The 25,628-nt window shown below is 45.9% G+C and overlaps 2 protein-coding genes across 2 annotated transcripts; one reads left to right on the top strand and one right to left on the bottom strand.

Annotated features, from left to right (window-relative positions):
- The first annotated feature begins 2,034 nt into the window (after positions 1 to 2,034).
- LOC119356041 (3-hexulose-6-phosphate isomerase-like) lies at positions 2,035 to 3,113 on the top strand. Its single transcript, XM_037622936.1, has one exon. It carries the CDS (start codon positions 2,318 to 2,320, stop codon positions 2,921 to 2,923), a length of 606 nt encoding a protein of 201 aa, XP_037478833.1. The 5' UTR covers positions 2,035 to 2,317; the 3' UTR covers positions 2,924 to 3,113.
- An 8,431-nt stretch (positions 3,114 to 11,544) lies between these two features.
- On the bottom strand, positions 11,545 to 12,269 carry LOC119359785 (zinc finger protein hangover-like). The gene has a single exon (XM_037625874.1). The coding sequence runs from the start codon at positions 12,164 to 12,166 to the stop codon at positions 11,798 to 11,800; it is 369 nt and encodes a 122-aa protein (XP_037481771.1). The 5' UTR covers positions 12,167 to 12,269; the 3' UTR covers positions 11,545 to 11,797.
- Positions 12,270 to 25,628: the final 13,359 nt, after the last annotated feature.

Raw genomic sequence — 25,628 nt, 5'->3', positions numbered from 1 at the left:
ATATAATGCAATTTTTATATATATTTAGGGAAAAGCTTTCTGCTTCTGTGACCAAAGGAACCCATTTACATTACCCTATATATGATCGTAAATCAATATCCCAGAAGACCTAAAAGGGAAATTAATACTTCCTGAAATCCAACACTATTATTGTGTCCGCCATCATATCCAAAATTGCTTACCTCCTCTTCTAAACATTCTTCTTTTGGTCTGAAAATCAATTTAAGTCATCCTACTATTTGTAATACAATCCACATTGCATTATCTTCCATCTACATCTCCTACTTACTCACTACTAACATCGCTTCTAACTTGCTTTTTGCGCCATTGGCGCAACCAGGTCATCTAGTTAATATCGAAGCTCATCAACTCATCTTGTGAACGACGAGCCCTTATAGGGTTTGATCCCACACGGGCGCTCACTTTTTTCATTGAATTTTTCGTTGTTCTAGCGATTAATGGACCGACCCAGTCAAGAGCCGTCCCTATGCGGGGTACGACATATAGGAGCTCCCTGCCGTGATAAATAATTCGTACCACCTCGAATGGTTTTATAGTTTTATTTTAAAAAGAGTATGGTGAATGAACCAAAAAAATAAGAGAAACACACCTCTTTTTATTATTAGGTATAAATATAGATATAGAGATAGATTGCTTCAAACAATTGCATGAAGATCGGTATGCATACATTTTTCTTTTTTGAAAATTACATATAGGTGTCTCAATTTTGAAAATTACATATATAATCTTCGTCGGTCGTTTTTTTTCATGGCAATACGTGTCTCATTTGTATGATCATATTACAAGCCAGCCACATACCAACGGACCTGCTAAAACAGAAAAGACAACAAAACGCCAGCCTTTGCACAAAGGAACAACATCCAAGAAGTAAAATTACAGTCAAGACCAAAGAAACCTCCGAACTTGACACCAACGCCCGTCACAGGCCTCTGGAACCACCATAGCAGCCATCGAAAAAAAAGACGGATCACCTTCACACCGAGCTTGAAGCGGTTCTATCGCTGATATGCAGCTTTGCGGACCTCCAAGGTAGCTCACCAGAAGCCAAACCATTACCGTTGAACGAAGCAACACTCCGGACACGCTATCGAACTCCAGATCTGTCGTCCCCACACGACTAAGATGCCGGAGGAGAAAACCCATCTGCAGGGCCGGCCCTAGAGTTTCAAGGGCCCCAGGGCGGACTCCAAGAATGGGCCCAACGGCTGCGGTGGAGAAAATAGGAATTCCATAATTTGATATGGGAAAATTCTTCCACTAAAAAATGATATGGAAAAATTCTTGCAAAGTCATAAACTATAATATAATTTTCTGCTATAAATAGTACTTCATTTCAAATTGTTTAGATACATCCGTATGTAGACAAATTTAAAATAAATAATTTGGGACGGAAGTTGTATTTGACATCTAATTGCTTTAGATTATCAGTACTCCAAAAAATAAATTTATTCATAGCCTCCTTCTAACCTAGGGAACATGTTTGTAAAAACAAAAAAGACCACACCTCAACTTTGGAGTAAATTAGCAGCAATAATGTTGCACGGCATGTGTGACGGGAAACGAAGCCACGAGCCTGAGCGAGTGAAGATTGCTAGATTGATCCCGCAAAAAAAGAAGATTGGTAGATGGGGTTTGAAGAATTGAAGAAGCAATCAAACTAACAGACACGGGAAAGGTCCTTCCATCAGAAAAAAAAAACAGCCACGGCTCGGCGCAAACACATGCACACATGTACAGCCGATCCGTAATCTGGAACGCATTGAACTATGTGTGCTTTTATTGGGCTTCTAATCTAATGGATATTACGGATGGGCCTCTCGGGCCATTTTTGTTTTCCATCAGTATTGGGCTTGTACGGATGTACCAAAGCCTTTAGCAAGCGTATATATATGGTCTGGGTCGGGGCCCCAGGCCGTCGCCCCTGCTGCCCTGGTCCAGGGCCAGCCCTGCCCATCTGCCATCCATGAACTATGAATTCAACGCACGATTCATCATCTTTCAGATGCCGTTAATGCAGACCACAATCTGCATTCGCTCCTGGACTATTTTTTAAAATACACAATTCATCGGTCGTTTTCCTTTACAGCTCAAAACCAAGTGTGGATGGTACTAGTATTATACACCTGTAAAATAAATACAGGTATTCTGTATAAAAATACCCCATGCCAAGCGCGGCCGAAGTTTGTGATGATACCCCATCAACCGCATCCTAAGGGCTGAGGCCGTTGACCAAAGGAGTCCAGTGCTCCACCACTCCACGAGAGCTGCGGATAAGATAAACTTGTGGTCTTGTACGATGAGCGGCCGCGATGCCGCCTCCCCGGCGCCGGCCGACGCCTCCGCCATATGCGCTCAGATCGCGGCCGTCTTCGCCGCGCCATCCGCGCACCCCCCGGCGCGCGCCGTCCTAGTCTCTGAGCTCGCCGCCGCGTCCTCCCGGGGAGGCCGCGTGTTCGTGCACGGCGTCGGGCGCGAGGGCCTCATGATGCGCGCCCTCTGCATGCGCCTGGCGCACCTCGGCCTCCCCGCGCACTGCGTCGGCGACGTCACGGCGCCGCCCGCCTTATCGGGAGACCTCCTCGTCGCCTCCGCGGGACCGGGCGCGTTCTCCACCGTCGACGCCATCTGCGGCGTGGCGCGAGGCGCCGGCACGCGCGTGGTGCTGCTCACCGCGAGGACGGAGGGAGATTTCCCTGGGCGCCAGGCCGACGTGGTGGCCCACCTCCCCGCGCAGACCATGGCTGACGACGAGGATGGCGCGGCGGCGCAGGCGAAGCTGCCGATGGGGAGCCTGTACGAGGGGGCCATGTTTGTGCTGTTCGAGATGGTGGTGCTCGAGCTCGCGGGTGTTCTGGGCCAAAGCCCGGCCCAGATGAGGGCCCGCCACACAAACTTGGAGTAGTCCGATGCTACAGCTTTTATATTGAAAAAAAAAGTGACAGAATGTGACCGACCGATGCTTTTGAGTCTTCATGAGTTTGTATAATATAGTTGCTTTTAACTCTAGTCTAGCAACTAGTACCCAATCCTCTATTCCAGGCAAAGTTTTTGCCTTGAGATTCAGCCACTTGGATGAAAGTGACTCTTGGTGAGTTTTGGGTTTGCCGCGTGGTATTATTTTGGTACACGGCGGTGTACAAACGCCTTGTGGATTCGGTGTTTTGATTCAAATTTTTTAAACTAGCGTCATGTTTCTTTGGGTTGGTTTAGCAATTTTGATTGCATGTGGGGCAGACAGGGGACGTGCAGGCCGCCGCTGTCCTGTTGATCTGCTTGCATGGGCTCTGTCGTGCGGCAGGCTGCGTGCATCCTTCTGCGTGGCTTCGTGCATGTGCGGACTGACTTTTGTTGTTCTTTGTTGTCGTTGCGCTGCGATCGTTTGTTTGCATCTATCCTCTCGATCCTCTCCGCGTGTCTGGTCGTCGTCTCTGGAAGGCCCCAGCAAAATCGAAGCACACCGCCACCGCCGCACAAGCCTATATATAAGAACAGGCTCTCTCCTTCCCAGCGGCAGCGTACGTCGGCCACCGTAGTCATCTACATGCCCAGAACGGCCTGGCGCCACTACTCGAGGACACCTCGAAGCTCCCGTCGTTGCTGCCGCGTTTCGTCCCCAAGCCCCAGTCCAGCGGGAGGACGCCTCCTGCGCCGTCACCGTCCATAGGTCTGCCCCAGCACCGTTACTGGCGTCTCTCGGTCATTGTCGATGAACCGCACGGTATGGTGCGTCGTCAATGATGCATCTTGCTTAGGCAGGACCGCAAGGACGACGAGGCCGATGATCGCGCATACGACGTGCGCTTGACGGCGAAAATGGTGTTGAGGAATCTTGCGAGCCGCGCGCTGGGGGAGGACGGCTTGCGGAAGTCCCTGAGCTTGGCGCGGAAGGAGGAGCTCGCCTCGTCCGACGAAGAGGCGATGACGACGGGGTCGCTAGGATCTCCCTGCAGCGGGGCGGCGGCAAATCATAGGCGCGCCGGAGCCCACGAGCCGGAGCGGCGGTCGAGGGCGGCGACGGCGCCCGAAGCGCCGTTCCACGTGGCTGCTCAAGCCTACGGCCATCTTGGGCTGCGGAGAGGCGGTGCCGTGGGCGCGCTCCATCCTCGTTCACCGCGGAGCGCATCGGCACAGGAGGAAAAACAAGGCGGGTTGTGGCTTGAATCGACAAACTTGGTTGCGGGCATCTGCATGAGCCACTCCACCGACGGAGGAGGGGGTCGAGGCGAAGCCCAGGGGGCTGCCGGAGGCGCGAGGGCGGCCTCGTGCACCATGGGGCGCTTGGGCCAGCCACCAGCCAGCCAGGGGTCAAGCCCCACGTTCACTGGCGGTCCGCGTGCACTACATGCAGCGGCGGCCGAGGCCACATCCAAGGGCGTGGTGAGCACCGCTGGGGCGCGTCCAGCCGAGCAGTGGCCACCACAGGCTCCAGTCTAGCGGCGCGGTGACCGCCACAGAGGCCACATCCAGCGGCACGGCGACCGAAGTGACTGATGGCCTGGATGCAGCGACGGAGGCCACCAACTCCATGGCGGCGACGAAGCGGACGGCACCAGCGACCGTCCTCGTGGATCGGGTGGAGGAGGAAGGAAATGAGGCCGGACATCTCACCGGCAAGTTTCAATCTTTTCCTCCTCTCTCCTTTGCTCTTTGGTAGAGCTAACGTGGCTGATAACGTGTTCGAGATCAAAAATGAAATCTCTGTCATTGATCGACTGAGAGTACAACTTATATATGTGCTGGAGAGACGCGACGATCCAGAGGGATGCGCTTGATTGTCCATGTTTGACATCAATTGCACGAGGAATCGATCAGTGCAGTATTTCATATTACAGTGTTTGATTGAGTGATGCAGGTTAGCCTAATTCAAAATAAAATGGTTTGACTGAATTGACTCATCATTTTTATATCAGATCTTTCTTTTATTTCCACTAGATCTATTTTATTTACAGGTTGTAACTTAAGTGGAGATGTTGAACTTCCAAAGGACGAGAGCATGATGCCAGGGAAATCCATAATGGTTTGTTAAATTACTGTTTGCATTGATTATTTGTTCCCTCTTAATTTGCTATGTTCAAGGCAATTGAATTTCTGTTTCCTGCAAAAAAAAGGTAATTGCATTTTTGTTTCCCCCCAAAAAATGCAATTGAGTTTCTACTTCATGGTCAACAATTAAACATAGCATATATAGATTTATCTAGGGGTATGACATTTTTTTATTATTCTCAACCAATTGTAAGTATGGCAACAATGGCTTATCGGTAAGCATTTTGTATAGATTAACTCCCACGAAAATATGAGAAGTTAAAAAAACATAAATCAATGGATATATAGATGTACCATTTCTACTTTGAATGAAATGAAAAACAATAATTTGGTGTCTGCCCATATAAAAAATTCAACAAAACCAACACATAGATTTTCTTCTCACCACATAGAAGTATTCAACATAATGCACAAATAAGACGTGTTTTTCTTGTTTCTAGAGATTTTTTACATTCTTCGACTGCTTAATCAATGGAGGTCACTTCAGATGTGGGGGGACGGGCTGTGTACGCGTGTGGTGTGTGTGTGTGTGTGTGTGTGTGTTGCATTTTCATTGTGATTTGGATTCCGGGTCAACAACACGTTCTATCGGGTGGTAGGTCCTGTTTTATCTCTTTTTTTTTGAGGGAGTTCCTGTTTTATCAGGTATATCATGCAGGGGGTAAGCGACCGTGTCACAAGATGTGACCACATACTTGTGCTAATTGTTTACTTTCCAATTGTTTTTTGACTACTTACCTAATACTACTTTGTCCCATAATATAAGACACTTTTGCAAGGTAACATAATTTACAAAAACGTCTTACATTATGAGACGGAGGGAGTAGCATTTAGATTATAAGCAAAAAAAGATGAGTTCAAATAAATACATGTACCCCTAGACACATGCTCAATCGTCCAATGAATAAGTTGTATAGTTGTTGTAATTCACAAATTTCTCTATCTCACATGTATAAAGAGGCACAATGTATTACAACGTACCAAAATGTAATAAAAAAGACCATATACAACTAAAGTATATTTACTTCCACAAATAGACAAACAAATTACTTCCAAAATGAACTAAATAATCAAAAAATCATGCACATAATCCTTTCGGTCACCATAAACATAATTTTTGTGTGCCGGTCATAGAATAGATCACACATACTTTACCATTATCAGTAACAATCATATTTATCATATAGTTGAAGCAATCAGATAATCCCGATTTCAACACATGAATGTGTCCACACCAAGCAATGGGAGTTCAACACGGCCCACCAGTAAATAAATACTCAGCAAAATGAATACACAAGACAGAGAAAGATCTTAGCAAAATATGCAACCATTTTTTGCACATCATACTATTGCACATGTATCCTCGACACCCAAAAACTAAATATTCAATTATCTCATACACCGGTGCCAAACCACCACAAAATTATGTGCATTAATCGCAATAGCTCTGTACCACTTTATCACAACCCAAATGCTGCTTGAGGCCACACTAGAATAACCTATGAATGACTACAACATGTTCGATCTTCTATTCGCAATGTGTACTTCCCACTTTGTAAAAATATATTGATAATGAGATGATTAAATCTATGTTTTAACATTTGCCTGCAGACATTATATTACTTGCCTTTGGCCCACTATATGGTTTTTGTCTTAAGTCCGAATTCGTCAATAAAAGAAAAGGGCAACCCAACATTACTACCATGTAACACGTTTCACCATGATGCATTAACGGGGCGCGGCGTACCGCCGCGCGGGCTTTGCTAGTATTATCCTATGTATCAAATTGTTGTGCATCCGATAGGTGTACGAGCAGTTCCTATGCACCGTCTGATGTGTTAGTGAACAACATATGAACGGATTGTTGTAGTACCGGGCACTTGTTGTTAGAATAAATCCGAAGCATATCGTCAATTATTCAAGAACCAAGCAATCACACAAGCACAACACCGAGATTTATTAACGAGGTTCACCGATATGGATACATCCTCGGGGCTTGACTACGGGCGCTCCTTCTTATGACACCATCACAATACCGCACACCGCCCACCCGGGCGCCGGCACATGCTGTCGGCTCTCCCTTGCGCGCCTGTGCTATTATGTTGCCATAGGTTACATCGTGTGTCTACCCCCACTATATATGAGAGGCCTAGGATACAAGTGTCCTATTAGGACACAACTTCACATCCTATGTAAACACAATACAACTCCTAGTCCAACTGTAACCTACCTTGTACACAATATTTGACACAATTCTAACAAACTCCACCTTGGTGAATATTCTCCACCTCCTTGAATTCGTCAATGCGTCAAACTTCCATGTACATTGGACTTGAGTTTATCCCATGAGTACCGTTGCTACTTCAAAGACTTCATACGACTCCACTTGCAATTTGTAGTCCCTCCTTTTTTTGACCACAGTCAACACTCGAGCAAAATTAAGTTCCTTGTTACTTTAGTTTGTGCTTCCAACTTCCAGAGTATCCGTCCAACGCCATCACACATTGATCACTGACCTGGGTGAAACTGAACAACTCACATATTGGGTGTCACACATAAGAGTTACCTGAACTCAACGCCACAGCTCCTTTCTTGACCGTCTGTCTGAAACTTGAAAAAATTTCACCGTTATTTGTAGTCATCCCGAGTCAAATTTGCAGTTGTCTTACCACATGTATGACCACCAGAGCCCTGGCCCGTCTCCATGCCCCGTGCATACCTCACGCCCCGCCGCTATTACCGTGTCGAGTCTCCGCTGTCCCGGTCGAGTCTCAAGGGTCACAAAACCACACCACTCAACCTCCACTGCAGAGTACCACCGATCACCACCGACCGATGACGAGTTTCACGCTTCCATCAGACCACTAGGCTCCAGTTCGAACTGCATGTCACTCACTTTTTCCGCTGAATAGGCTTCGATTCTATGGATCCTTACACCGTAGCCCCTCAATCCAGCTCCACCTTCAACATGACTCCATGGTAGATGATCAATCCACCCCTGCGCCTCGTCGACTTCAAACTCCGTGTGCACAGCACCTTGAATCAACCCCGCGCCATAGTCTTGTTGAAACCACACAAGCCTTCAGGCCCGCGCCACGTGTTTCCACGCCCCAGAAGTTGGTCACCATCAGCATCACGCTCCTATGTCGTCATCGCCAATCTCACCACCTCTTCTGTACCAACCGACATGCGTCGATCCGTCAGACTGTCTAGTCCGACCCAGCCGAACTTGTCCGGCTGCATGACACGCTCAAGGCTCCCATAACGTCTTCGGCAAATTCTCATCCATCACATGATACTTCCATCTCAACTGTCATAACTTCCCGCAACGCCTTCAAGCATGTCTGTTGTGCCAACAAATCTTTCACTCTTGTTTGCCATAACCAAAGGTTTTCAGTTCCGTTGAACTTCTCCACCTCAAACTTGATGCCCGATGACATCATAATTCTTTGTATGACTGACGATGTGAAAAATTATCCGAACTTTCCTCTCACGTGATGCTCAAGTACACAGCAAATCTGTACTACTAGCAAATTGCAACCAAAAACAACCTTCTGGTCTTCACGTGTGTAGCTCCCGTGCTCAACTCCAGATGCTAGCGCTGCCTTTTGTGTCAATTCCTTATGCACGTAGTGCTCCCGATGGATATGCCGCTTGATGAATTTTTCTTTCCGCTCAAATCGATTTGTTGCCTTGCGTCCAAAACAAAATCTCCTGAACTATCAATCGGATCTGCACCACAGCCCTTCCACGCAGCACCTAGTCAACTCCTTCATCGCCTGGTCCGCAAGCACAACACGCACACCAGCTAGCCCCGCTGGGCCAGCCCACACCGCGCGCTTCCGTACTGCACCACGAGATTGAGTCGCACACGCTTGCCTGGGTTGCCGCCTTCGCTGCGCGTCCATACGCATCGCCTGTACGCTCGCCCGATCGATGCACCGATCGATCGCCACACGTCACTGCTGCCACAATAGGCACGCGTAGCCTTCCGCTGATCCAGTATCGTCGAATCCTTGCTTTTTCCAATCTCGTCGAGAACCACGCCGTAGCCGGCTACATCTCAACTCAATTCTTTCTCTGAATTAACGATCCACAGCTTCCGAACAACCTAGCTCTGATACATTTGTTATAATAAATTCAAAGCATACCGTCGATCATCCGAGGACCAAGTAATCACACAAGCACGACACCGAGATTTGTTAACGAGGTTTACCGATATGAATACATCCTCGGGGTTTGACTACGGGCGCTCCTCCCCATGACATCATCACAATACCGCACACCGCCCACCCGGGCGCCGGCACATGCCGCCGGCTCCCCCTTGCGCGCCTGTGCTATTATGTTGGCATAGGTTACATCGTGTGTCTATCCCCGCTATATATGAGGGGCCTAGGATACAAGTGTCCTATTAGGACACAACTCCACATCCTATGTAAACACAATACAACTCCTAGTCCAACTGTAACCTATCTTGTACACAATATTCGACACAATTCTAACACTTGTCGTACAGGAAGGATCGTGGCTACAGATAAAGTATTTTAATTGAAGTTGTATTGGATTAGTGGTAGACAACAACCAATGAACTTGCAACACTGCAAAGAAAAACTCAAACAAGCGTACAACACTGCATTTGTGTAATTGCACGGTCATGGGAGCACCAGTGCAAGATTTGTAGCGGCGGAGCCATTCCAAGATTTTGAAATTCGGAAGCTAGAATGACGTAGATTAAGAGAAGGAGCGGGGTTGGAGGGTGCAAATAGGGGAGGAGCCCCGAAGGAGGGGGAGGGGGTAGAATGGTGGATTTTTTGAACATCGGTACAGATGCAAGCGCTCATACATACGTGCATACACTCACCCCTATGAATGCACATACGCATACCCTACCCCTATGAGCACCTCCCACTGAAAGCGCATCGCCAGAAATCCTGAAATAAATCCAGAAATAAATGCGAGCACCAGGACTTGAACCCTGATGGACTGAGGATACCACTGTCCCTCTAATCATCCAACCACAGGTTGGTTTGCAGTAGAATGGTGGATTGTTTAGTTGATTCACGTCTCGGTGAATAAATAGGCGTTGACATGTAGTTTTAATACTTTTTCATTCAAAACAAGAGTGAGGTGCTCGCTTGCTGGTTTGTTCAAGCAACATGTAGAGGCAAGCCTGAGGTTTGAGACTCCTTGATTGCATTATTCTTTACTCTTTTTTATGGTTTATGTTCTTCTTCCCAACTAGAGAGTCTGATGGATTCAGATGAATGAGGGAGACTGAAGGGCACTGGGTAATTAACTCTCCCAAGCTAGAAGGGTCTAGTGGGCCTAGATGGATGAGAGAGGTTGGGTAGAGTGGAGAATGAGGTCACCTCCACCTACAACACAAGGTAGTATTCCCCTCAAAAAAATTACAAGGTAGTAAAGAAAATAAATATAATACCAAATAATAATGGTTGACGTGTCGTAGTGTTATTGACCATTGGTGGATGCAGGATCGGGTTGAGCCCCGATCGAGCCCAGTTTGGAACACGTGCAATGGTGCAAATAGTGTTTAAGACTATCCATAATGGGGAATAAAAAAACTTGACCAATAGGGGGAGAAGCCCTACTGATTTTTATTAAAGAAGAAGATGTGAGACCCGGTGTAAGAACCGAGGTTCGACTCGCGCCGGCTGGGTGGCAACACTACACCCTGACCACTGAGCTGAGAGCTCATCCACATAGTGGGGAGTATTAGACCAGTAACATGCTTACTATCTCTTTAGTGGGGAGTAACGTATGTATGGCATCATACAACTCTTTATTTATTACGTTTTAAACTCATCTTGTCTTGATGAGTGTGATGTTGCTCATAGTATGAGTAACTAACTATGTTACTACATGCCTCTTTTTTGTTATTAATTACTTGTCATGTCATCTATTTTGTCTAGATAAATATGATGTTATCATCTATGTTACTCTTATCGTAGGTAGTCTAAAGTGCTAGTACAATCATCAAATAAACCTGCCATCCTGGCTCCTTTGTTTTCTTGCCAGTCTAGCATTCACACCTCTTTCAAATTGATTTGTCTACCACCGCATGTTGGTATCCTTGCTTGCTGCCCTATGTCCACCGGCGGAGATTCAAGAGGGTAAAATCGTGTTGTGGCCCGCCCAACCCATGAGATTTTTTTTATCATACACCGAGCCCAGTCCATTGTAGAGCTTCAGCCTCGCTCGCTTGCATTCCCTTCACAAGTTTGCATCCTATATCGGCTTGCCCGGATCCCGTTCGCAAACCAGCACACAAAAGCTAGGGCAAAGATGCACAACCACATGAGATTCTCCAAAGAAAAAGGTGCACAACGACAAATGAGCGTGGAGCGGAGCCTAAGCACTGAGAGCCAGGGAGCAGCGCACTGTCACTGAGAACCAGCAGACAAAAGCAAGAAGCACCGCTGATCTGTTGCACAACGAGCACAGTTAATTCTCATTGTCAAAGTACCAAATTTTCCTACAGACTGTAGGCTAGATATCACTCTGAAATTCAATAAATTGACGATTCAACAAGCTGAAATTTAGGTACTACAAACAATTTTCTTGTAGCATACTACAACTTAATGTTGAGCATGCCTGGTGGTAAAATGGCATGGCTTATTTTGTTCTCCATCTCGAGAAAGAAACGAAACAACAAAATCTCTCGACGGAGCCGAGCTCTCAGCAGTCAGCACCTCCCGCGCTTCTTCACTGGTTCCTACTCGTCACTTCCGGAAGCATACAGATCAGCGTCCTCCAAATCGTCGCTGTCGGAGTCGTCGTCGGAGTCCTCGTCGCAGGACATATCGAAGAAGTCGCCGCCGCCGCCGTCGTCGTCGTCGTCGTCCTCCTCCTCCTCCTTGCTGACCGTCTTCGTCTTCAGAGACCTGCCCGCGTAACCGCGCCGGGCACACAGAGCCGCCGCGGCAGCAGCAAAAGCTGGCTGGATGGATAATCGCGTGGTACCGTTGACCACCGCCGCGGCAGGCCAAAGAGGAGCCGCGCCAGTTGGGAGCCCCGGGCGGGTGGCCGACGCAGCGAAGCGGCGGCCGGCCATGGAAGCGAACCTTACGGCGGCGCGCTGCATGGCGTACGCCGTCGGCGCGTACGTGTGATGTGTGCTGTGGGTTGGTGCCTTGGTGGATGGTGGCGGCTAGGGTTTCGAGAGAGCTTTGGGTACGGCGCGGCTGGGCTTTTAATGGAGCGGGAGTGCGCGAGATGCGAGGCCTCGGGGCAAGATCGATAAACGTGGGCGCCCTGACCGCCGGGCCGGTAGTGCTGTCGGGCTTTGGAGGTGTAATTGGGCTTGGGCCTGAAACATTATTCAACTATGGAATGAAGTTTTTCTCAAAAAGAAAGAAACTATGGAATGAAGTATCTAAATCAGTTGAATGTTAAGTTCGCCGTTAAGTTCCCCTCAAAAAAAGGTTGAATGTTAAGTTTGTCTCAAAAAAAAGTTGAAAGTTAAGTTTGTCTAAAAAAGATGTTGAATGCTAAGTTCCACTGGAAAAGACTTGGATGGTAAGCCTCATTAAAAAAAAGGTTGAATGGTGAGTGTACACTCAAAAGAAAAGTTGAATGGTGAGTGGTGCCCTGTTGACCATGAGGCGTCACACAATTTTGGCATGTGTACAAAACAGCAATGCTACACACACGGAATCTTTACAGGGTTGTTAGAGGTGCAATTTTTGATTTGGTGGGAGGGCACGTAAACATCTCGTAAAGCCGTGTGTGTTTAGCATTTTTGTGTACAAAATCCTCAGCTGATTTTGGTTTGTCTTCCTTGTCAACATTAGCCAAAGCATGGCAACTAAAACAACCAAATATTTACTACATTTTTAATGAATTTGCTAAAGCTCGTGTGGCCAAATTTTAGAAAATACAGTCGGTATCTTAATAGTCTGATTTTGGTGATTTATGTCCATTCAAACTAAATGGTGGCGGATGCGAGCCTGAACCAAGCTGGAGACAAGAACGATGAGGTTTAGAGTGAGTGCCGATGACGATGGAGATTCATGGTTGCGGTGCAAGGGTTAGTTCATGGTAGGGAATTTGCGGTGAAGGGGATGAATTGAAGGGTAAAACCATCCCCGAGGTTACAGGTATAAGGGCATATTTATCCCTAAGTGGTTTTGGTGATTGATGACAATGCATTTGCGGACTGATCGTATGCATTGAGCATTTCAGATATCTCATGATTTAGGCACAAGACGACTCGTTGCCCCTCGGAGTCTAGTGAATACGGAGTTTTCCCTACGTTTCTTTTTGGTGGATTTGAGTCGTAGGAAAGCCGTACTATTAAGAGGGGGTCCGCGTTGGAAAGGTTTGGGTGGAATCATCACGTACACGTCTGTTCCTTTTGCACCCCTTTCCTTTGCACCTTTGGAGCAACCACCGTTTATCCGTGTGTCTGCAAAATGAAGGACTCTTAGTGTTCATTGTGTTGTGGCATGCGGTAGTACTGCTCATGGGAGCAGTAGTACCGCAGTGGCCCACGGTAGAACCAGCCGGGATCGCGGTAGTATCGCAGGCCCTTGCGGTAGTACCGCTCCCCGGGCGCGGTAGTACCGTGGCCTCGGGCCGGGCACAACAGCACGGGCAGAAGTAGGGGCGGATGTATTTTTTTACATCCGCGCCCTGCGCGGTAGTATCGCTCCCTGTGTGCGGTAGTACCGTGTCGGAGTTTTGCACAGATCGATACTCAGCGGAAGTAGCCACGGATGTATTTTTATTCGTCCGTGCCTTCCCAGCCCAGACAAACTCTGCTTTGCGGTAGTACCGCAAGGTGGAGCGGTAGTACCGCTCCGGCGGTTCTACCGCTCTTTGCTTCAACGCATCAGGGCTAGTCTAGCTCCTGCCGCGCATGCGGTAGTACTGGAGTGCCCCGCGGTAGTACTGCATGCCCTTGCGGTAGTACCGCATGTCTGGTGTGGTAGTACCGCATGTCGTGCGCCGAGTAAGTGGATAACGGTTGGATTTGTCCTATCACTATAAAAGGGGAGTCTTCTTCTCCGAGTTGACTACCTCTTTCATCCCTAAGCTCCATTGTTACTCTAAGCTCCATTTTCGCCCGATCTCTCTCCCTGGCCAATCAAACTTGTTGATTTTCTAGGGTCTGGTTGAGAAGGCTCCGATCTGTACTTCCACCAAGAGAAATTTGATTTCCCCCACTAATCCCCTGCGGATCTTGTTACTCTTTGGTGTTTGAGCACCCTAGACGGTTGAGATCACCGTGGAGCCATATTCCATTGTGGTGAAGCTTTGTGGTGTCATTGGGATCCTCCAATAAAGTTGTGGAGATTGCCCCAACCTTGTTTGTAAAGGTCCGGCCGCCGCCTCCAAGGACACCAATAGTGGAATCACGACATCTCGCATTGTGTGAGGGCGTGAGGAGAATACGGTGGCCCTAGTGGCTTCTTGGGGAGCATTCTGCCTCCACACTGCTCCAACGGAGACGTACTTCCTCTCAAAGGGAAGGAACTTCGGTAACACATCCTCGTCTCCACCGGCTCCACTCTTGGTTATCTCGTACCTTTACTTGTGCAAGCTTACTTTGTGTTGCATCCCTTTCTTGCTTGTGTGCTTGTTGTTGTTGCATCATATATGTTGCTTACCTAGTTGCATATCTAGACAAACCTACTTTGATGCAAGATTTAAATTGTTAAAGAAAAGCTAAAAATTGTTAGTTGCCTATTCACCCCCTCTAGTCAACTATATTGATCCTTTCAACAGGCTTGGCCAAGGTGCGATGGTAGGACCAGTGGTTGTAGCCCTTAGATGACAATGGGTTAGGGAAGAAGATTGGCAGAGGTGGTGGCTAAAGGTAGAAGAAAGAAAACAATGGAGTTGGATCTGTTACCTATTAAAATCAACAATATGTGAATTTTCTGGCCAATAACATATAGGTAGTCCCAAATTTATAGTTTATATGAAGTTGATTTGGCCTTAAAACTCAAATTCAATTAGGGAAGTACCAAAAAATTCAACTCCTACCTGATAGTGGTGTTTAGAAATTGAGTTAGCGTAATATTCAAAATGTTAGTTATATTCAAAATGTAAGTTAATGTTCCATGTCCAATGTTCACATACTAGCTACTTCCATGATGTCTACTACACAACCTTCTTCTTGTAGACGTTGTTGGGCCTCCAAGTGCAGAGGTTTGTAGGACAGTAGCAAATTTCCCTCAAGTGGATGACCTAAGGTTTATCAATCCGTAGGAGGCGTAGGATGAAGATGGTCTCTCTCAAGCAACCCTGCAACCAAATAACAAAGAGTCTCTTGTGTCCCCAACACACCCAATACAATGGTAAATTGTATAGGTGCACTAGTTCGGCGAAGAGATAGTGAAACAAGTGGTATATGGATAGTAGATAAAGGTATTTGTAATCTGAAATAATAAAAACAGCAAGGTAGCAAGTGATAAAAGTGAGCGTAAACGGTATTGCAATGATAGGAAATAAGGCCTAGGGTTCATACTTTCGCTAGTGTAAGTTCCCTCAACAATACTAACATAATTGGATCACATAACTATCCCTCAACATGCAACAAAGCGTCACTCCAAAGTCACTAATAGCGGAGAACGAACGAAGAGATTATGGTAGGGTACAAAACCACCTCAAAGTTATTCTTTCCAATCAATCCGTTGGGCTATTCCTATAAGTGCCACAAACAGCCCTAGAGTTCGTACTAGAATAACACCTTAAGACACAAATCAACCAAAACCCTAATGTCACCTAGATACTCCATTGTCACCTCAAGTATCCGTGGGTATGATTATACGATATGCGTCACACAATCTCAGATTCATCTATTCAACCAACACAAAGGATCTCAAAGAGTGCCCCAAAGTTCTACCAGAGAATCACGACGAAAACATGTGCCAACCCCTATGCATAGGTTCATGGGCAGAACCCGCAAGTTGATCACCAAAACATACATCAAGTGGATCAATAGAATACCCCATTGTCACCACGGGTATCCCACGCAAGACATACATCAAGTGTTCTCAAATCTTTAAAGACTCAATCCGATAAGATAACTTCAAAGGGGAAACTCAATTCATTACAAGAGAGAAGAGGGGGAGGAGAAACATAAGATCCAACTATAATAGCAAAGCTCGATGTAAGTGCATCTAGTGTCACCCCTAGTTGGTTTTGGAGTATTGACGACAAACCTAGTTGAGGGACTAATGTGTTTGTGAGAATTGCAGGATAACACAGGTAGAAGTCCCTCATTGATTCGGTTTTACTACCAGAGATGACCCCTAAAAATTGTATGAAGACATTGAAGTCAAAGGTGGTATATGAAGATATTCACATTGAAGACTATGACAAAAGAAGACACGATATGAAGCCTATGGAGCTCGAAGACTTAGATCTTTCGTAGTTCTTTTTCTTTTGTGTTGAGTCATAGGAACCACCGTACTGTTAAGTGGGGTCTAGGAGAACCAGTCAGAATGACTGAAGTGATGCCTAAACCAAAAACCTATGTCTTCGAGTGAAGACAATGAGAGCGAATCTTGTCCAGAGCCGGACAAGTCAGCTTTGCTTGTAGCCCAAGTAAAGTTGCCAAGAGAGTTTGAAATCTGACCGTTGAGACACGTGTCAGTTCCTTAGTGACCCAGGGTCATTTCGGACAAATCAGGTCGGGTTGCCAAGTGGCTATAAATAGCCCACCCCCTACAACCATAAATGGTTGGCTGCTCAGATTTTAGTGCACGATTTTTGTCGTTTGAGAGCAACCCACCTTGAAACCTTTGAGAGAAAATTCCTAGCGAGGAGAAAAGCCCTAACCACCCAGAGCCAGAGAACATTGGGCATCACTTAAGTCTTCTTGTCTGTGTGATCTGAAGACTTATTACACTTGAGGATTGTGCATCCCCAGACGGTTAGGCGTCGCGTTCAGAGCATCCAAGAGACATTGTGGATTGCCAGTGAACGAAGTCTGTGAAGGTTTGGGAGTCTACCTTGAAGACTTACCAGAGTGATTGGGCGAGGACTAAGTGACCTTAGCTCAAGGAGAATACGGTGAGGACTTGGTGTCCTGAGCTGCGTGTTCAGGACTGGGTGTCCGGGACTGTGTGTCCTAAGGTTTAAATACCTAGCCGCTCCAACCAGACGTACAGTTGTCACAACAACTGGAACTGGTCCAACACATCATTGTCTTCAACGAGTCACTGGTTTCATCTTCACTTCCTTTTACTTACTGTTACTCATTGTGAAGCCAGTGCATGCTTGCTATACCTTTTGTCTTCACAACGTAACTGTATGATTTGTTTCGCTTCATAACTTCTTCCTACCTGATCCTTATTACACTGCAGCTACTTGTCATTGTGCTTTCACTCTATTGAATACTTGACCATGGCTTGCCTAGTGTAATCTAACTTCCGCTGCATAGTGATAGGCTTATCTCTACTGTTTGTCTTCATAACTTCCACGTTTTGAAGACTTTCATAAAAATCGCCTATTCACCCCCCTCTAGTCGATATAACGCACTTTCAATTGGTATCAGAGCGAGGTGCTCCCTTGTTCTGTGTGATTCGGTTTAACCACGTGGAGTTTTAGCTATGTCGACTGCAGGGATAATCAAAGTCTCCGCTGCGTGCCCCGTCTTTGATGGAACTGAATATCCCTACTGGAAGAATAAGATGCGCATGCATCTTGAAGCCATTGATGTCGACCTATGGTATGTCGTCGAGAATGGCGTTCCCAAGGCTGGAAAAGGTGTCACTGCTGCTGATGTCAAGAAGTTCACTCAACTGGACTCTACTGCCAAGAATATCATCTGCGGTCATTTGACCAAAGGACAGTATGGCCGTGTGAGTGCCTTGAAGACATCCAAGCTGGTCTGGGACTGGCTCTCCAAGGTCAATGAAGGCATCTCAACCCAGAGAGATCAAAGAATCAGTGTCCTTCGCAATATCTTCAACCGCTTCAAGCGAAATGACAATGAGAATGTCCAGCACACATTTGACAGACTCACTGACATCACAAATGAGCTTCAAGCCCTCGGCGCAACTGAGATCACCAAACATGAAGTCGTCAAGACGCTGCTGAGATCACTTGATAGTTCGTTTGACATCCTAGCCCTGATGATTCAAGAACGTCCTGATTTCAAGACACTCAATCCTTCTGACATACTTGAGAGGCTCAACACACATGAGTTTCAGCTTTCTGAGAAAAAGAGATATCTACGGTCCAAACTATGGGCGAACTCGTGCCTTGAAGGCAAAAGCTGTTTCCTCATCTGAAGAAGAATCTGACAGCGGTTCTGATGATCCTGAAGACATTGGAAGGGAACTTGCAATGCTAGTGAAGAAGTTCCAAAAATTCACCAAGAAGAAAGGCTTCAGAAAATCTTCACGATCAAGCTCAAGGAATGATGAAGCTTCTGCTCATGACTACAAGAAGAAAACATGTCACAAGTGCAAGAAAACTGGACACTTCATCTCTGAGTGTCCACAGTGGGACAATGAGAACAGAAGGAAGAAGAAGAGCAAGGAATATGATTCTGACGACAAGAAGAAGAAGAAATACTCAAAGTCTTCTTCCAAGTCTTCCTCAAAGTCTTCATCACACAAGAAGAGCTCATCTGGCAAGGCACGTGCGTTTGTTGGCAAGGAAATGGATTCAGAGGAGGAGTCCGCTTCTGAGGAGGCAGAGGTGGAGTCTGAGGAGGAGTCTGATTCTGGCATTGCGAGTCTGGCTACAGCATACGTCGCCAAGTCCATCTTCAACACTAAAGACAATGACTTCATCACCGACACCGATGCAAATGACAAGAACGACTCCACTCCTACCTACTGCTTCATGGCACACGGTGCCAAGGTAAACACACGCACTACTCGCTATCAAACATCTAGTGACGATGACTCTGACTGTGATTCAAAACCCAGCTACAAAACACTTGCTAAAATTGCAACTGAACAACAGAAAGCTATGGAACATATTCAAAAACTGTTAGACAGAAGCGATGATCTGTTGGGTGCTGAAATGACTCGATCTGAATCCTTAATTGAAGACATAAAAAATCTTTACGTTAAGTATCAGGAACTTGAAGATCGTCTTGATACTCTCTCAACAACTCATGAAAAGCTTTCCTATGATTATATTCAAAGGAAGCAAGAACTTGAGAAATTGAGAGCGGCTCATGAAGATCTTCAAAAGGAAAATGAGTCACTTCACGCCGAACAGATCAGTTCCGCTCAGGAAGGATTTGAACCACCATGTCTTAAATGCATTGAGCGTGATAATGCTACTTCTGTTGCTGAATGTTCCACTGCTACTGCTATTGCAATATCTTCAACTGTTGATGTGGTAACTAACCCCTTTGCTGAGGATACTACTGCTATTGTTGATGAGAATGCTAGGTTGAAGACATTGCTTGAAACAGGGATGTACAAAAGTCTTAAAGGACATCAGACATTATGTGATGTCCTCAAGAAGCAGATTCTGAACCAAAACCCTAGGAAAGAGGGTGTTGGGTTCGTGAGGAAAATAAATGCAGATGGCTCTTACTGGAAACCTGAGCAGTACCCCAAAACCACATGGGTTGCTGCAAAGGAACCTTCAGCAGATCCATCCCATTTATCTGGCTTCACTTGTGCTAACCCCATTGTTATTGATGAATCTTTTGATGCAAACTATAAACTGTTTAAGAATCAGAATAATGAAGTGTTTGCCAGGTACATTGGTACTAACTGCAGGAATGGACCGCCTATGATGAAGATCTGGGTTCCGAAAAAGTGTCTGGAAAATCTTCCTGTGAATGTCTTCATGACACCTCACTTGAAGAAGACAAACCTCAGACCAAAGGCTTCATACGGTCCAAAGGCTTCATACAAACAGAGGACTCACCTGAGTCACACTAACGCAAATGTTTTGTAGGGAAACCATACTCAGGCATATGAATATGAGAGCGGTTCATCAAACCGTCATGTTCATATGACCAAAAATTATTCTGCTTATTCTTATGAGTACTATTGTCCACCTGCAAGACTGTTTGCAAAGGCTTCAAAGCCAAAATTCTCAGATGCTGCACTTAGACTTATTGCTTCTAAGCCACCCTTGAAGATGTGGGTGGTTAAGAAGGCTTAACTCTCTTTTGCAGGGAAAGGTCTTCAGCAGAAAACCAAAATCTTCTGACGCTTGCTGGGGACCTTAAAAATCTTGTAGGGCGTAAGATAAAATGCCCGAATGGCATCATTATGTACTTTGTTCCTGAATCGCATGCTACTAGCCCTATTAGTCCTAATCTGGATCTAAGCTTTCATAACCCACTGGTTCGTCAAATGTTTTTGCTTCACAATTCTCTTCGTGAAGCCTATCCCCCTAACTGCACTGTAGGGTACGACACCAGCGTCTTCAAAGTCTTCAGAATGGATTATTGACAGTGGATGTACAAATCACATGACTGGCAAAAGAAGCCTTCTTATGGACTCAACCTTATGTCCATCCGACAAGAGCCACATCACATTTGCTGACACTGGTAAAAGTAAGGTATTGGGTCTAGGTAGAGTTGCAATCTCAAAGGATCAACACATGGATAAAGTGATGCTTGTTGAATCCCTTGGCTTCAACTTAATGTCTGTCTCAATGCTCTGCGATTTGAACATGATCGTAATGTTTGGAAAATATCGTTACCTGGTACTAATGGAATCTGACAAGTCTCTAGTGTTTGAAGGGTATCGGAAAGATGATTTGTATGTGGTAGATTTCTCAGCAGGGCCACAACTTGCAGTATGTCTTCTTGCAAAAGCTTCAGAATGCTGGCTTTGGCATCGGAGGCTTGGGCATGCTGGCATGAGGAACCTCCACACCCTTGAGAAGAAGAAGCATGTCATAGGCATCGAGGGCATCAAGTTCATGAAAGATCACTTATGCGGTGCCTGTGAAGCAGGGAAGATGACGAGGGCAAAACATCCCTCGAAGACAATCATGACCACTACTCGACCCTTCGAACAGCTTCACATGGATCTTTTCGGTCCCACTCACTACTCAACTTTTACTACTACTGCTTGCCTCTATGGCTTTGTCATTGTTGATGATTACTCTAGATATACTTGGGTGCACATAATCCTTTACAAGACTGAAGTGCAGGATGTCTTCAGACGCTTCGCCAATCGTGCTATGAACAATTTTGGCGCCAAGATAAAGCACATCAGAAGTGACAATGGCACTGAATTCAAGAACACTGGCCTTGATACATATCTTGATACCTTGGGCATCACACATGAATTCTCAGCTCCGTACACGCCACAGCAGAATGGCATTGTCGAACGCAAGAACAAAACACTCATTGAGATGGCCAGAACGATGCTAGATGAATACAAGACTCCAAGAAAATTCTGGACTGAAGCCATTGACACTGCATGCCACACAATCAATCGTGTTTATCTTCACAAGCTTCTGAACAAGACATCTTATGAGCTCCTTACTGGCAAAAAGCCAAATGTCAGTTACTTCAGAGTATTTGGCACAAGGTGCTGGATCAAGGACCCACATCACACTTCAAAATTTGCACCAAAAGGACATGAGGGTTTTATGCTTGGATATGGAAAGGATTCGCACTCCTACAGAGTCTTCAATCTCTTTCATTACAAAGTGGTTGAAACAGTGGATGTGTGGTTCTATGAGACCAATGGTTCGCAAAGAGAGCAACTGCCAAATGTGCTAGATGAAGTTCCAGCTAGTGAATGAATCAAGCTTATGGGAACTGGAGAGATTATACCTTCTGAAGCTCATCCTGAAGAAGAACTTATCATCTCAGCACCTGATCAACATGAAGACAATGCTCAGTCTAAAGATATTCCTCCCAACAACAACACAGATCAACAAGAGCAAAGTCTTCGCCCTGTACACCCTCGAGTTGCCAATGAAGTGCAGATTGACAGAATAATTGACAGCATCAATGCACCTGGTCCACTCACTCGTTCAAGGGCAACTCAGCTAGCAAATTTCTGTGGGCACTTCGCATTCGTCTCAATATCAGAACCCAAGAAAGTTGAAGAAGCCTTCATGGAACCTGAATGGATTCAAGCTATGCAAGAAGAGCTTCAACAGTTTGAGCTGAATAATGTATGGGAACTGGTTAAGCGTCCCGATCCACGGAAGCACAACATAATAGGCACCAAATGGATATACCGCAACAAGCAAGATGAGCATGGTCAAGTTGTCAGAAACAAAGCTTGTCTTGTTGCTTAAGGATATACTCAAGTGGAAGGCATTGACTTCGATGAAACGTTTGCTCCTGTGGCTAGGCTTGAAGCCATACACATACTGCTGGCCTATGCAAATCATCATAACATACTTCTATATCAAATGGATGTGAAGAGTGCCTTTCTCAATGGCAAGATTGAAGAAGAAGTGTATGTTGCACAACCGCCTGGCTTTGAAAATCCAAAACATCCTGACATGGTATACAAGCTCAACAAGGCACTGTATGGCCTTAGACAAGCCCCTAGGGCCTGGTATGACACACTCAAATATTTCCTGAAGAGCAAAGGCTTCATACCTGGTTCCCTAGATCCCACTCTTTTCACGAAGACATATGATGGTGAACTGTTTGTGTGCCAAATATATGTGGATGACATTATCTTCGGCTGCACAAATTAGAAGTACAGTGAAGAGTTTGGATATATGATGCAAGAACAATATTAGATGTCCATGATGGGGGAGCTGAAGTTCTTCCTTGGTCTTCAAATACAACAACAACGCAATGGCATTTTCATATCTCAAGAGAAGTACCTCAAAGATTGCCTGAAGAAGTTCGGTATGCAAGACTGCAAGGGCTTCACAACACCAATGCCAGCCAAACATCATCTGGGTCCTGACGACAATGGTAAAGAGTTCGATCAAAAGGTATACCGCTCCATGATTGGTTCTTTACTTTATCTATGTGCATCTAGGCCAGATATTATGCTTAGTGTTTGCATGTGTGCTCGATTTCAAGCGGCACCAAAGGAGTCGCATCACTTAGCTGTGAAGCGAATTCTTTGATATTTGGCTCACACCCCAACTCTAGGATTATGGTATCCAAAGGGCTTAGAGTTTGATTTGGTTGGATTCTCGGATGCTGATTATGCTGGTGACAAAGTTGATCGCAAGTCTACATCAGGCACATGTCACTTTCTGGGACGATCACTTGTATGTTGGTCTTCAAAGAAGCAGAACTATGTATCTCTCTCCACTACTGAATCTGAATACATTGCTGCTGGATCTTGCTGCGCTCAGCTTCTGTGGATGAAGCAAACACTCAAGGACTATGGTATTCATCTGAAGCAAGTGCCACTTTACTGCGACAACGAAAGCGCCATCAAGATTGCCAACAACCCAGTTCAGCACTCGAAGACAAAGCACATTGAAATTCATCATCACTTTCTCAGAGATCATGTTGTGAAGGAAGACATTGATATCATACACGTCAACACTGAAGAGCAATTGGCAGATATCTTCACCAAGCCTTTGGATGAGAAGAGGTTTTGCAAGTTACGGTGTGAGCTAAATATCCTGGAATCCTCAAATGTCCTGTGATCAGGCACACATCCTAACCCTTATGCATATTGATGACTTAGATGTGCAACACACGAAGTAAAGTATATCTTCAATCAATGAAGACATACATTCTAAGTGTGAATACATTAATGTGGAATTTGACTTCGGAGCGCCACGATAATTGTGCGCCGTGTCTGGGTCTAATACTTCCTATACGGTGGGTAACGCCACCACCAAACTTTCTATTTTGAAGTGTTTCACTCATGGCGTTACCTTGCAATGTCTTCACATTTGGTTTGGCTTCGAACTCAACATGTCTTCATAATTATCTTCACTACGTTGATTATATAGATATATATATATATACACTAGTGTTCTGTCTATGTCTTCTTGTTTGAATCTTTTGAACTAAGTGAATGTGATCGGACCCCAAACTTCTCTATGCTTTCGATCTCAAACTCTATCTCTCCAAGTCATATGCATTCTATTGAAACTGTTGAATGTCTTCTCTGCGTCCTTGTCAGCAGAAGACACAAAGACAACATTTAAGTCCGTTTTCAATGCTCATTTATCCACGTGAAATCCGGAGAAGTAGGAACGACCACCCATCAATCCATGCGTGCGTGGGAAGTGGAACTGCCCCCAAAATACCGCATGATGGCCACGTTCCTCAGATGCGAATCGCCAGGGGCACCTAAGTAATAGCACAGTGCCGCCCCTGCGACTATAAATTCACACTTACCGCGGTCATTATCTCCTTCTTCCACCCTCGCACGAACCCTAGCGCCACCGCTAGCTCTCGACGACGTCGGCGACGAAGCGCTTCGCTGCCGCAACCTCTCCGACGCCGTCTTCACGCCGATCGCGGACATCGTCCTCTCCGCCATCGTCGTAGGTGTCTTCCATCGCCAAGTTAGCGCACGGAGGATTGAACTGCTCGGCATCATCTCCCACTCCGTCTAGCAGTTCCAAGTGTGGTAAATAAAACTTCTTTTTACAGCCCCATTTGATCTTATAGTTCTGTCACTTTCTACCATAAGAAGTTTCTCTTCACACAAGTTAGATCTCTCAATCTGCATCTCATAACATGCCTAGTATATTCACTTGTGCTTCATGAAGTAGTTAGATTCCTCACTTGTACTGATCTGTGGGTTCGTACAAATCTGGAACCAACTTCTTATCTATGAGTGAATGTCTTCGCACGATGAGGTCAATGTCTTCTAAACTGATTTATCTTCAAAATCTTCTGAGAATGCATATGACCTCTTCCCCTTCCCTCGCACCTTAATGCTGTCAAAGGTACATGTCCGTGGGAGAATCCTTCGGTTCTCATAGTCTGCATTCATTTGCAGAATTCCTACAACATCACATAAATTCTCCTGAAGCCAGTTCCTGTTGGTCCAGCAAAAGAAAGCCTTTGAAGCCTTTCAAGTTAAAGTTTATGGCTTCAGAAGTAGCAGCAAGGAAGGGGGGCAGACAGCAACGTGAAGGAACTTCCAAAGATCTGCCTGAAGACCTGGCAGAAATGTATAAAACAGATCCTGAAGAGAATTATGGGCAGCGCAAGACCCGAATCCAATGGATTCGACGCTATTGGGCTGAACAATGGTTCAAATACCGCTTCACAACCCAAGAGTATGCTGAGAAAAGTGCCATCAAAAGACCGTGGGGAGACATCCTATACAAGAACCTTGTACCCAGGTCCAGAGATGAAGCTATTGCCCAAAGCTTCTATCCATGCATGGTTCATGGGCCACAGCCTGATGATGCACATCCGTCGTCACTACTCTGGTGTCGTGACAACAATCTATTCAAGCGCAACTTCGAGTTTGCCCAACAATCAGCGAAGCAGAACAAGAAGAAGTTGGGGTTAGACTTCAACCCTGGTCCCTCCGCACCAAGGGCAGATGGCACTCGCGACGCAGAACCCAATATCATCGGTCCGTATGCCAACCTTGAGGGCCTCATCACCCGCATCTTAGTCCAAGGGACTGTCGTGAATGACCCTCCAGCTGACTCTGAGTCTGATGAAGCTCCTGCTGTACCGAAGCCAAAGC

The sequence above is a fragment of the Triticum dicoccoides genome, chromosome 2A (genome assembly GCF_002162155.2).
Source record: "Triticum dicoccoides isolate Atlit2015 ecotype Zavitan chromosome 2A, WEW_v2.0, whole genome shotgun sequence".
Taxonomy (NCBI): Eukaryota; Viridiplantae; Streptophyta; class Magnoliopsida; order Poales; family Poaceae; genus Triticum; species Triticum dicoccoides.
This window is presented reverse-complemented; position numbering and strand designations above follow the sequence as displayed.